This window comes from Mchenga conophoros, linkage group LG23 (assembly GCF_057382185.1).
Source record: "Mchenga conophoros isolate Kocher_MC1m ecotype Shallow Benthic linkage group LG23, M_conophoros_male_GT1.1, whole genome shotgun sequence".
NCBI lineage: Eukaryota > Metazoa > Chordata > Actinopteri > Cichliformes > Cichlidae > Mchenga > Mchenga conophoros.
Genome location: NC_140547.1, coordinates 46,723,252 through 46,737,406, shown reverse-complemented (window position 1 = coordinate 46,737,406; position 14,155 = coordinate 46,723,252). Strand labels below are relative to the sequence as shown.

The following is a 14,155-nucleotide window of genomic DNA, read 5'->3' as shown; positions in this document are numbered from 1 at the left end:
TTGTTCCTTTCCCAAAGTAGTCAAACCCATATTACAAAGCAGCCACTAGAGGGAGCTCTAGGGCCGTTTGCAACCATAATATCCAGTTTACCTTATAAAAGGCAGAACAGTAACTATAGTGTTTGCAATAAATGCAGACATTTAAAAACAGAAAGCTATCATCTACTGTGATTCAAGTGTATAAACTAAACCACATAAAATGGCTTAAACTGAATATGGTCACGTTTTATTTTTTGTGTGGCCATTACTGCATTTTAATGGTGTTATAGATGCTGTCGAGGCTAAGCCTACATTTAAAGCCACTGAGCTGTTTGTTGGCAGGTTAATGCAATGTCACTGGTATGAATAAACGTATTAAACTTAGTTCAATAACTGAAACCATACTTATCTTGTCCTTTAGATTCTTTATTCCAACACAATTTAACATAACAGCGCAGCGGTCACAATCTGTTTGCTCCTTCCCAACAACAACACACCTGCTGCTAATGACCTATCTACCTTAAATAGACACACCATATGTAACACAAAAGGTGACCCCTAGTGGCATACATGAGGTACCCACACAAAAATGGCTCCTACAGATACTGAGCACAAATATGAGTACAGAGAATTTCCAGCAAGCTTTTAATACTGTCACAAAAAGGTCTAGAGGGATTTATCAGCATCATCCTGTCAAACTGGTTTTATGGTGGTTTTGATGAGAACAGATTATAACTTGATCAAGAAGACCAACCGTCGAAGTCCTGTTGGGAAACCTTTGCACTTTTTCAAGGTGTGAGTATCATCAAGTGTAGCAGTGATGTCCTCATTGGTCGTTGACACAGTTGACAACTTGTTTGAGGGATGAAATTGTGGCGTTTTGGTCAGAAAGTTTATACTTGTAAATCAGACTGCAGAAATATTTCTGAAAATGTAGTGGTTTGTTTGTTTGTGGTTTGTTTGTTTGTGGTTTGTTTGTTTGTGGTTTGTTTGTTTGTGGTTTGTTTGTTTGTGGTTTGTTTGTTCATGTTTTTTGTTTGTTTTTATTTCAAATATCTTATAACAAGATGAAACTACAATTGTAAACGCAATTTGTTTTTTGGTTTTTTCTCAAACTTAAGTAACTGAAACCTTTCATTGAACTACAGCAGAAACAGATTGGAAATGCCAAGTTATTCTAACACTAGTGGACTTGTTAAACAAAACATTTGTTTCACTTCTTTCTCAACATGCAGCACCATTAAGAACAGTGGACCAGCATAGTTGGTCTGCATGAGCACACTTACTGCAACAGTTGTACATGCTGAAACTGGTTGCTGGCAGCTGATGTGAAGAAATGTCTGGACACATCAAAAGTTTTCTTTTTCTTTTTCTTCCTCCCTTGGATAACATACACATGGCAAATAAAAACATGTAACTAGGGTGACGTGAAGTGTGTATCATCAGATTTAACTCAAATATAATGAGGCTGTCCATCTGTGAAGTAATTGTTCCTTCAAAAACCACTGTGACAACAGATTTTATTTCATTCATTTGATGGTTTTCTATTCTGTATACTGGAACTTTTTAATAGCCCCCCTGTCCACACATCCTTGACATGAGACTTTCTGCAGAGTTGCACATGATGAATGCACACAAAACTTAAAGTGTTGCTGTCATATTTTTTTGGATGTGGTTTGTTGTCATAATCAAGAACGTGTCTTATTTTTTTATTTGTTTTGTTGCTGATCGGCCATTGGACTGCTGAGCCTGCAGTGAACAGCCAGTCACTGACTCTTGATGCTAGAGCAAGGACAACTGAGCTCTCTCTCTCTCTCTCTCTCTCTCTCTCTCTCTTTTAAATAAATAATACGTTCGAGCTGTTTATGTTTTTGACTTGTTATGGACTATGACTGGCAATGGGAGGGCTGGCGGACTCATATTATGGAGGTGGAGGGTAGACACATTTTGTGTGCAAGAGACCACATACTACAGTGGTGATTGACACAGACTTCAATGGACATTTAGGTGAAGGGAACAGAGGTTATGAGGTGTTGGGTAGGTGTGGTGTTTAGGAGAGAAATCTAGAAAGACAGATGTGGGGCAGATTTTCCAAGTGGAAATGGCCGTGGTGCACACATACTTCAAGAACAGGGAGGAACTTGTAGAAATATATGAAAGTGGAGGAAGCTGCACACAGGGCAACTAAATATTATGCAGAAGGTGAAATCAAAAAGACAGGAGACAAGGAGGTGTCAGGGAGAATGCAGCTATGCAGCATCAAATGGTAGTTTGAAGGATGAGTTTGGACATCAAGAAGAGGAAGTGAGTGAAGGCAGAGACATGCAGGAGTATAAACAGGCTCTGGGTAGTAGGGAAGACTTACCAGATGGCTGGGATAGTACAGCTTTATTGAGATAAACTGCCAAGAAGGGGTTTGACGTCTTCTCTGCACAGAAGAAAGGGAAAAAAGAAAAGTGATTTTGAAAGTATTTGAAGGAAGAGATTTACAAAGAAAAAGAAGTGTAGTTAGCGAAATGAAGAAAATAGACCAAGAAACTGGGAGGCTAGGCATGTAGCAGAAAGAGGTGACAAAGGAAAAGGCTCAGTGCCACGTATGTGAAGCTGGACCCCAAGGAAATGAGGGAATGAGACTTGCTAGGCAGAGAGTGAGTTTGAATGGATGTTCAAACCCAAAAAGAAAAAGATATATTCACATAACATAGATTGAAAGAAGCTGCAGGTGGCACAGCAGCTTTAATGTCTTCCAGACAGGAAGTTTTGGAAAGAAATATCATCATTTCCCAGATTTTACTATCTTAGTGTTCTGTAACAAAATCACTGTTGTGCGCATGGTGTTAGAGATGATGATGATTACAAACAAACTTAATGTGCTAGTCGTGCTTTTCTTGAGGGATTTGTCCTTCGACCAGTTTTCATGTCATTGGAATCATTTGTATTCACTGATTCTGGCACTTATTTCATCAAACCAAACTCCAAGTAAATACTTTCGGCTCTTTGGTTTTGTCAAACGAACTAATGTAAAGAATGCCTGGCTGTGCACTACACCACGCAGTGGGAATTTGTCTTCTCCAGTTAAATTCAGGATTAACTTGCTTTATAACACAGACCTCAAAAGTAACCGTTATAACCCCAAACACAAGAAAATGTGATCTACAGCACAGTGAGAACTGGCAACGCTTATCTGGAGGGGTCAGAGTGAATGAACTGGACACCTGTAGAAGCAGGATTTGATTTCCACTGATTTCCTTTCCGATCCGATACCAAGTAAAATTCAGGGTGGTATCGACGATACTGATCTGATACGATACTCTGTACAAAAACTTATTTTTTTTACTCTCTTTTATTTTATCTCAAATTATAGCGTCGTAATGATCACAGGACATCAGATTACTTGTTCTTATCACTTAATGATGCAGAATTATCATATAGAAATGAAAAACCTGAAGTTGTGGCTATTTGTTGCCTGCCTGCAGCATTAAAGGACTCCGTGAGAGACGTCTGTCTCGCCCTGGCAGCACCTCTCCCTCTCCTCCTCTTCAGTTCCCCTCAACATACGCTCGTCATATTCTGTGATGTGATTCACTCTGAGGTGTTTGACCAGGGCCCTGTTTCAGGAAGCCAGTTTAGTGCAAACTCTGAGTAAGTATACCCTGAGTTAACGAAAACTCTGGGTTTTCGGTTTCACAAAGCGAGTTCAGATGAAGCCTCAGTGAGTCACCATGACGACACACTCCGTGAAGCTAACCTGCCCCCTAGCAGGTTTACTACAACTAACCCTGACTGTCTCCGCCCCTTTGTCGGAAACCTGACTGTAGGAAGTGTCGGACATGGCGTGTCCCTTCCTTGAAGAGCCAGTAGATGTTGAAGCCCAAATTCTCTGCAGAGCTCTCCGCCGGGAGAGAGTGATCAGAGCGCGTTTGGACATTTTATCATTTCCTGATGATTTTCTGTGCGAACGTTACCGTTTCTCAGCACAATCTATAAGTTATTTGGATAACATCCTCAGGCCATATATTACGCATGTGACACATCGCGGACATGCTCTCAGTTCATTACATATTATTTGTATTGCACTTTGGTTTTTTGCAAACGGGAGCTTTCTGTATAATATTGGTGACGCTGAGCACGTTTCCAAGGCTACCGTCTGTCGGGCAGTCAGGAATGTTACAGTTGCACTGAAACGTCTCCTGCACTCGTTTGTGGTGTTCCCCGGTCATAGACCCACAAGATTTATCAAAGAGGGATTCCACAAAATTGCAGGTATCAGGATGACCAAAACTTAATTTATGATGTGGTGATACTTGGACTACTACTTAAATTTTACATTTATTTTCACGGTTCCCAGGCGTGTATAGATGGCACTCACATTCCAATCATTGCTCCTTCAGTAAATGAAGGAGACTATGTGAACAGGAAGTCTTTCCACAGCATTAATGTACAGGTACATAGTTCCCTGTAGCATGTCAAACTAACAAATTATTTCATCATAGTAATGGATGCTAATTTGTGTTCTCTGCACTGTGAAGATCATATGTGATGCTGCCAACATTATCACAAATGTGGAAGCCAAGTGGCCAGGCTCTGTCCATGACTCACAAATATTCCGTGAATGTACACTGAGCACAAAATTTGGACATGGTGAGTTGAGAATACTTTAAAATATATAAAGACCAATTGCTTCAGGGACATTTGAACTGAAGTGTATCCTTCTGTCTTAGGAGAGTTCACTGGCTACTTGCTTGGTGATGGGGGGTATCCATGTTTACCCTATTTGCTTACCCCTTACCCTGACCCTGAACCGGGCCCACAGCAGCGATATAATCTGGCTAATTGCAGGACAAGAGACAGAATTGAAATGACTATCGGAATGCTTAAGGCCCGGTTCCAGTGCCTGCAAAGACTCAGGGTCACCCCAGAAAGGGCATGTGACATTATTGTGGCATGTGTGATTCTTCACAACATTGCCACAATTAGAGGAGAACACTGTCCTTCTGAACCAAACATCAGCAGTGATCCAAACCATGAACATCCTGACCCTCCCACGGACATACAAGATGGAAGAGCAGTCAGAGACACCATATGTCACAATCATTTCTTTTGACCCATCACCTCAACATGTTGAAAGAAGAATAAACAGATTTTTTGTTCAACTGGCTTTATTGGTCGCCTGTATTTCCTGTACACAAAGTATTAAAAGATGTAAACCTCATAAAGTGTCTCTGTTGCTTCCTCCTCTGTAACAGCTGTCAATGTTTCTTCATTATTTTCCTGTAGTAAAGAAATAAACAACATTGCTGTTCTACTGTAAACTCATATAATCTGTGGAGTATTACTCACAACTGCATGTTGGTCTGGCTCAACAGGAGGCTGCACCAGATGCAGTACACCACCACCATCAACTGATAGCATATGAGGTTTATACAGGTCACTTATAACTTACAAGGGACCAAATGGCAATTAACAAACATACCAATCACCTTACACTTCATTGTCATTATGCTCTCAAAGACAACCAAGACTGAGGGAAGGCAAAATCAGTAGGAAAATAACTTCACTACAAAATAATCCATTATGGTAAAGAGTTTATCAAATGAATGTGTCGCACTGCAAAGGTGACTGTGAAGAAAGGATGTATGCACATCATGTATTATTTTGAATTTACCCCTTATGTAGGCACTTGTGTCTTGCGGGGTTATTGACTCAGAGGATGTCCCCGCAGAGATGCCTTCAGCCACAGGGCGCCCACTGTTTTGGCTGAGGGCCAACTGCTCAGCCTCTGTGAGTGGTGGTGGTGGAGGACCCCCACCTGTTTTTCGGGCCTCCGCTTTTTTTCTGTTGGCTATAACGGGTCACATTTGAGCATACAGAGTAAGCAAATATGTACTTGTAATGTGCTCAGATAATTTCAATAAGTGCTTACAGAAAGAAAATTAATGTAGCCTCTAACTGCAATTGATTTACATCGGACAAACAGACCAAGCACTATGGCTCATAATACAATTACACCTTACCTGTTTGGACTATATTTTTATATTTCATTTTTACTTGCTGCCAGGCACGTTTGGGGCCTGTTGGGTTGCACTTGTGCTCACATCATCACAAAATCAAATGTATAAAATAAAAAATTAAATATAATAAAATAACGTGTTAAATGGGTGGAAATCCCTAGATCAATGTTTAAATTAACACTCACGCATTGACTCTGTCGGCTATGTTTTGCCATGCATGCTCCCTTTTTTTGGCAGCTGAGGCTGTGTTACTTTTTTTCTGCAAAATTTGCATGTTATCGGCATATGCTGCCATCAGAATTTCGGCGTCAAGCGCTGTAAAATACATTGACCGCGCCTTCTTTCCCTCCGTCTCCATGGTGACTCGCTTAATCTGTGCTCCACTAATCAGGGCTTTATGTATCCTCGTGTGCGCGCTTCACTTGGGGTTAAAGCAACTCCGCGTTGATTGAACTACTTGTTATCAGCCTTTCTGAAACCGAATATTCCGAGTTGGACAGTTCGGGGTTACTCAACCCTGCGTATCGTTTTTCACTCTGGGTTTTCTAAACCGGCTTCCTGAAACAGGGCCCAGGTCAGCGGTGTTACCACAACACCTCACATTCTTGCCGCATGTATGGCAAACCACGTCTCAGCTGTTCGTGGAGGTAAAATACGTCTGCACATGACTCTGTTTACGCTCAGCCATTGTTGTGAGTGTGCACGCCAAGGGGCCGGACACAATGACGGGTATCGCAGGAATCGATATTTCAGTATCGATCCGCACATCACTAGTTGAGATACGTTTTAAACTGGTCCAAAAAACAAATGCATATTTTCCCGAACCACTGTTCCTTGACTAAGGTGGATAACGTGATGAGGTCAAGGAAGGGTGTGAAGGAGATTTGATTGAAAAACTTTGTCGTCCGTTAAAGTTTCACGTTGGCTTTTTCATCTTGAAAGCCCTCTCTGCTCGTGTCCAACCCGTGTGAACAATCACAGATGTGAGAAATGTAAACAAACCGTCCACAGAACGCTGATCAGGTTATTTTAAGCGCAAGAAAACAAAAACGTTGCGCTCACCGTCGGCGTCACGGACGAGGCCTGGGGGTCCGGGCCCGTCCACAAAGGTCATTGTAACACAAATCATACGATTGCTAATGAAAATGCTATAAAGCTACATCGCAGATAAGTCTCTGGAGTAACAATCAAGGCCATGTTAGTTATTTGATGAATAGTATCTGTGCCACTCATGGCGCATGACTGAGGAGGACGTTGACCTCTGCAAGTCAGGAAAGTCTGCTACTCATTGTATAAATATGAGATGTTTTTCAAAAACCAGCCATCATCTCGGAGGCTGACTCCAAAGTACCATCTCACTTCAAACTTGCAAAACAAGTCGAGTCGATGCGAGCGCACTGCTTGTTTCTAGTTAGTCTTTAAGGATGACAGCATTAGTCTGCTCCTTTGTATGAAATAAAGTGAGTCGAGTCCATGTGGTCTGGCACCCACCCACATTTCTCTGCTAGTGATCCATGAGGACTCCACCTTGTTGCCAGTTCTCTTGTGTGGAAGCTTCAGGAAATGACAGCTTCACTCTGACGTGTGTGAGCTGTGTGAGGTCTGTGGTTAGAAGTTTACAGTGTTTGCTCTTTGTGTCGTCTGTAATATGCTCTATGGCTTTAAAAAAATGGCCACATGTTTCTGTAGCTGAATTTGTCCATCTCTGACCTTCTGAGGCTGTATTTTCAAATAGGGACGTTCTGACTTTTCTTCACCTTGTACTTCATTCTGCAAATGTTTTATACTCTATTAGAGTTATTACATTATTCTGTTATGCTATAAAATCAACCCCCATATAAGATCGTACTTAAGAAATACATTTAAAAAACCTTCCTGTGCAAATAACCCAAGTTATCTAGAAGAAATAAAAACTGCACCGCAAACCAAACTCAGGTGTTCGACCTGTTGAGCTCGGGAAACTAACTGGTGTTTCATTTTAGTGAGTGCTTTGTTAGATTCCTTCATTTGAACCAAATGAAGTTGATTAAAGTTGATGCATTGATGTGTTTGAAGTGTTTTGTTAGTTGCGATGGATCTCCTGCTGTCTTTTTCCCTCATTATTAAAAGAGGATTTCTTTGAATTTCAAACATCCATTTCCTGTTTATCTGGTCCCGGGTCACAGGTGCAGCAGTCTAAGCAGAGAATCCCAGACCTCCCTAAACAACCACTTCCTCCAGCATATCCAGGACAATACTGAGGCATTCCCAGGCCTGCTGAGAGATATAACCTCTCTAGTGTGTCCTGGGTCTGCCCTGGAGACTCCTCCTCATGGGACAGGCCCCAAACACCTCACCCAGGATATTTTTAATGAAAACATCACAAATAAGTCGTCAGGTCTGATGGTCACATTTGTGAGATTCAACCACCATAAAGCAGAGATCACACAGGACACACTGTGTAACCCTCAGCTCAGGTGTGTTCAGGACATTTGCTTGGAAGAAGCCGTCTGTGGATAAATCCTGCTCTCCACCTCAGCTGTCAGGTTTATCCAGAGAACGGCCGTCCTGACTTCCAGCAGCCCCACAGTCCTCGTTTCTAATAAACTGGCATCACTGAAATGAACTGTCTGCCTCGCTGTTCAATAATCTGCTCTTTGCCAATTTCCCAGCAGAACCTTCCACTCATATCAGCATTTTTCTGTGATTCTCACATGAACTAAACAGAAAAAGCTGAAGCCAACCTCAGAGTTCCCCGTAGTGAGGAAGAGTTTCCTCTGAGCCACAGCTGAGTTTGATGCGTCCACAAAGGAAGACTGACGGGAGGACAGACTCTGGGAGAAAGGCAGATATTAAAAGATATGAATACAAAGTACGCTGCAACAAACAGGACAGCAGATTATGAAGAGCGGTTAGACCTTCATGTGTCAGTCATTGAAATGTGATCAAAGTTACCTGTTTGACATCCTGATAGAAGAAAATCAGCTTCTTGGATCCGTTTGCAGCAAAGAATTCATGGATCAGACTGAACTGGAAGAATCAGACATTAATGACTCAAAGGTTCAACTCTGAGGAAGGATCACGTCTCTGAACTTACTCTGTCATCAGAGACGATGGCGTCTTCCACCGCCGCCTCCTCCAGGCTGCCGGCGTCGGCCAGCCTGCTCATCAGGTATTTATGTCGGGCATCCAGAGCTGCCCGCCGTTCCTCCTTCACGGCTCTCGCCTGTTTGGCTACTTCTCTCCTCGCCTCATTGGACAGCAGCATCGTCCTTTTACCAGACACCTGGAGAAACATCAGCTCAGTCTACAGACGCAGAGACCAGTGAGAGCTTGGCCCAAACATCTGCAGGTTTCTGAGGACCACGTTTGACCCTGACTGGAGGCATCGATTCTGAGTGTGACTGCCTAAACTGAGCTACTGCCCCCCCTCCACTGAGACGTTCTCCTGTGATGTGTCATGGGGGGAAGTGTTCCTCACGGTTGGACTCGTGAGAAGTTCAGTCAGTTTATTCAAACTTTAAAAAGACGCATTTTCAGTCTCTGGATTTCAGCAGAAACAAATGTGAACACAGCACTTTTTGATTGAGTATAAAAGGATGAAAGAGTCAGTGATTAGTAACATTGTTGCTGACTGATGCTGTTGTAGAGCTGTCTTTGGATCCTCACCTTCCTGGAAGCCTTCCCTGGATTGCTCATATATCATTAACTTGTTTGTGTTCAGTAGAATCAGGTGTTGTGGATGCAGGTCGTAGCTGTGTGAGGCCTGTACAGTCAGCGCTGTGTGAGCGCTGTGTAACGTTAGCTTAGACTTCTTTCTGTTGTTATCATCCTTCAGGTTAATGTTGTTGTCATTATGCATCACAGGAAGTGTGGGTGGCTGTTAGCCTCACAGCTCATGGAGAGTTGCTGCTGCTCTGCCTCCTTTTTGATGTTTCTGCTCTTTGTGGCTTTGTGTTACTTTGTGTCGTGTCTGAAACAAAGTGAGTCCATGTTACTAACTGTAGTCGGCTCTCTGTCTCGTGCACAGCTGACTGTTGTCTGAATGAAAGTGTTTTTGTACTTTGTGTAATCTGTTGGGTCTTTGAGCCCTTTTTAAACAGCATATGAGCCATATGTATGTGTGTATATGAAAGGTTGTTTGTAATACATCAAATTGTTGCTTATTCTAGAGCTGCTGCTGTGCCTGATTGGTCTACTCGCTCTAAACTGAAGGTTGACTTGATTCTTTTGGTGTTTTACATTTTGTCAATAAACCAACTTCTTTATGATTTGAACGGCGTCTCTGACGTGTCACAGGCCTGTCAGCTTTCTTGGTGATTGGTATAGTTTTGAGCTTCATGCTCTGGCTGTTGTTGGGTTTTCCTCTTTCATATTAAAGCTTTTGTCCTACATTTGGCTCTAAAGTCTAATTCTAATCCCAGCACTGTGTCTGGGTGTGTGATGCTTGTTTTCCTGCTCTTTCTCATGAAACAGTCACAACATTCTCAGTCCAACTTTCACTCTTTGCTGCGTTTGCTGCAGCTGCAGTGAACATGGTGCCGTTTGCCTTTAAGAAAGTTGTGCACAAAGGCTTTTTCTCTAGCAGACAGCTGTGTGGCTAAAAGTCAGATCATTTTTTACCACCTCAGTCACACTGGACTGAAACAAGAGTGAAACTAGGAAGAATCAGAGTTTGTCCAGTGACTGCACTGATTTTCTTCATATTCACAAACTGATTCTAAGTAGTTGCATCAGCTAATCACCCGGACACTGAGCGTCCAACACGCTCCCTGAAGGGAAACGATTACATCCTCCAAACAATCACAATCTGTCTCTGAACGACTGGAATTATTCTCTGATTTGTCAATAACTGGAATTTATCAATGCAGACACGTTGCCAACATGATGAAGTCAGTCTGAGTCGCATCTCTTTGGCTAACTTAACTCAAGTGGTTGCCGACTCTTCTGGTTCTATTCCCATATAACAGCAGGGTTGCTGAGCACCTCTGTCACTCTGCACTTATGTTCCCAGTTCTCTTTTGTGGAGGAATTTTCCAGGAATTCCTGGGACCAGCTTTCCATGAGAGACCCGATCAGGAGCGACTGTCCTGGACACTCCCAGCATCACAGGGACTCACAAACCCGTCTACCACAGTGAGAAGACTGATGGTCACAGGCCCACATGTAGCTTTAGATCACACGTGTGCACTTCCTGTGGTCACTGCTGTAACTCTAGACTCACCGAGGGGCCAGTGGTTGGTGAGGCAGCAGCAGCTGAAGTCAGGATGAAGTCCATCATGAAGACTTCAGAGTGCTTCAGACAGTCGGTGTTTCTTCCACAGAGCCTCCAGTCTGCATATCAAAGCATCCTGAGGAATGACAGTGAACCCGAGTTCCCCTCATTACATTCATGTGTGTGACTGTGAGGAAAAGGTGATTGTATGAACGTGTGTGAGCGAGTGAATGAGGCTTGTATCAGAGTGGAGATAATGTCAGCGGCACAAGCTGGACGCTGCAGGTGTCACATGTGAATCTGTGCATCAGTGTCTGCACCTTTGTGGAGGTGAAGCTCAGGAGGTTTGGATTTGTTCAAAGCTCTGTCTGCTCCATCTTTCTTTCCCTCAGGCCTCTCCAGATCAGGAAGGAGGTCCTGTTCTCCTTCTCCCTCCTGGATTTCTGGATCCAGGGAAGGATCAAAGTCTCTCAGCCCAGCATCAGAGCTTCTGGCTGGGGGAGGACTGGAAGTTTCAGCTGGAGGCTGAGAGCCTGGATCTGCCATCTGAGTCACAATTCAAATATTCTCAGTAATCTCAAAAAGCAACAGAAAGGTGCCATTTTCATGAGCAGTGGGTTATCCAGCAGTTTGATTCATGTCAGCAGCATTTAGTTTGTAACTGCTGACTCACCTCTGGCTGTGTCCTGCTCTCAGGGTCACAGTGGACACTGTACCTTTGACCGAAGCTGCAAAGACAGTCAGCAGGGGTCTGGATGCATTCAGCACCACGTCCTTGTTGGGCAGACACCTTCAGTGACAGGACAGACAGTCCAAAGTAAGGAGACGTGGGACACAGTGAAGACACAGAAACAGAAACCAGAACTATAATCACAAAACAAACTCAGAAACATAAAGAGTGAATCAGCTGATTCAGTGTTTGTGACAAAAACATGGATCCTGGTTAATAACTTTTATTTGTTTGTTTCTGTATTATTTTGTGTATCGTTCTTATGAGCTGTTGTTTTTTCAGTGAAATATTATTTCATTGTTTTAAGCTTTTTGTTGACTTTGAAGTGCTTAAGTTGATATTTTTGAACATTTAATTTGTTCGATTATTGTCGAGTCGATAAAACTGTCAAACGCACAGCTGCTTCCAGCACGGCCGGAGGAGAGGTGGCCGAGCAGACGCACAACACACACAGCTCACAGGTTTGCATTTCTAGATATTGCAGATGTTGCAGAAATTGAGAGTAAAGAACTCAGAGATCCAGCGCTGTCTCCTGCCCCTTATTTATACACCACAACACAACGACAGGCGTAACTCACACAAACGGGTAACATGAGGCTCAGATGCTTTGGACGTGTTCACATATACTGGACACAGAATGATGAAGATGGAGCTGCAGGAAGGAGGAAAAGAGGAAAAACACAGAAAAGATTCACAGATGTGGTGAAAAAGGACACGACAGCTTCTGTTTGTTAGTTTGGTTTTTCTTTATTTGGTAAAGATTCAGAAATAAAGAGAAGATCACATGTTTGAATATTATATTAACGTTCTGTAATTACAACAAGTTGTAAAATCTTTCCAGAGTGAGACAGAGACTGTGCAGAGACTGTAGAAGGACAGAGCAGCAGCAGAGCAGTCCAGATACACTGATGATCCTCTGTCAGATCCAGAGGGACACACAGGGCTGATGCTGGACTCTACATTGTGTCTGACAGTGGAGCTGTTCTCAGAGCAGTTCACTCTGCAGCACTGACAGTCATCTGCACTTCATTCCTCTGTCAGTCACTGCTGGATGAAGCTCTCCTCTCCACCTCCCAGTAACATGGCCCAGTCAGAGCGTCTCTACACACAAGCTGCTGCTGCTTCAACCTCTCTGGATCATCAGGACACAGCTGCTCCTCTCTCAGCACACACACCGTCCTGTTTACCATCATCAGCTCCACCTGCAGAGAGAAGGAGGAAGAGCAGAGGAGATAAACGAGTGTTTCCAGAGACTCTTCATCAGCTGTCAGTCAGTGATGCAGCACATCCAGTATAAAGAGCAGCAGGGACGTCAGTGCTGGGACTGTACTAGGACTCATTGTTGCTTCACTTTTTCTAATCTTTGGATTTTTATTGAAGTTGCTGAAAATGTTTTTCCCTCCTAGTTTGAGTTTGGACTTTCATTCATTAGAAGAACCTTGGTGTGTCCACTCTGAGCTCTGTAGGAACCCCAACAACAAGCCCAACAATCCAGATGGACGGTTCCAGCTGTTAACTGGAGGAATTCCATCCAAACATCTGCTCTCACTAAATTCTTCCTCACCTACAGACTGTGTTCTTCACTGCTTTAAACTTGGAAATCAATGCAGTCATTGGTCTGCGTGCTGCTTTGTTCAGAGAGCTGATTGGCTGTTGACAGCGTTTGATCAGAGCATGTCAGACGTTACTATGGTGACCATAAAGGTGAGAAACAGGAAGTGTTTGTGTCCAATCCTGAAGCCTGTCACCGTTCTCCTCTCACAGCTTCACTGAGAAGCTGCAGCTTTACAGGAAACACTGGATCTTTGTTTCATACTGACTGTGTTTAGTACAATGCTGCTGACAGCACCACCCACTCACTCCATCACTCTACTGACCTCAGAGTCTCCAGTCTGTAGTCTGGACTCTGCTGAAGATCAGACAGCTGCTTCACATCTGGATCCTTCAGGTTGTTTCCCCACAGGTACAGCACTCTCAGATGGGAGGGGTTGGACTTCAGTGCTGCTGCCAGATAATCACAGCTGATCTTTGACAAACCACAGCCCCACAATCTGTATAAAGAATGAAAGATGTAAGTTTATTAGACAAAGTGCTTGAAATCATTCAGTGTTTCATCATCTGTTCAGAGCTGAAGAAGGTTCAGAATGTAGAAGTTTAGAAAATGGAAACTCCAAACAGCTGAAGCCAACAGGAAGCAGCTTCAAACAGGAAACTGTGCAGAGTTTCAGACTATATGTCCTG

The 14,155-nt window shown here is 43.1% G+C and overlaps 2 protein-coding genes across 2 annotated transcripts in view; both read right to left on the bottom strand.

The window, feature by feature from the left end:
• Positions 1-11,730, bottom strand: part of LOC146548158 (uncharacterized) — a 45,452-nt gene extending 33,722 nt beyond the window's left edge. Inside the window, exons 1-5 of the mRNA XM_085263808.1 lie at positions 11,505-11,730; positions 11,194-11,303; positions 9,067-9,276; positions 8,925-8,999; positions 8,714-8,803 (exon numbers count right to left, since the gene is read on the bottom strand). Coding sequence (XP_085119934.1) covers positions 8,714-8,803; positions 8,925-8,999; positions 9,067-9,276; positions 11,194-11,303; positions 11,505-11,730 — 711 coding nt within the window. The remainder of the gene's footprint in view (positions 1-8,713; positions 8,804-8,924; positions 9,000-9,066; positions 9,277-11,193; positions 11,304-11,504) is intronic.
• The window catches only part of LOC146548152 (NACHT, LRR and PYD domains-containing protein 12-like), a 390,489-nt gene that overhangs the window by 52,026 nt on the left and 324,308 nt on the right, over positions 1-14,155 (bottom strand). The window lies entirely within an intron of this gene.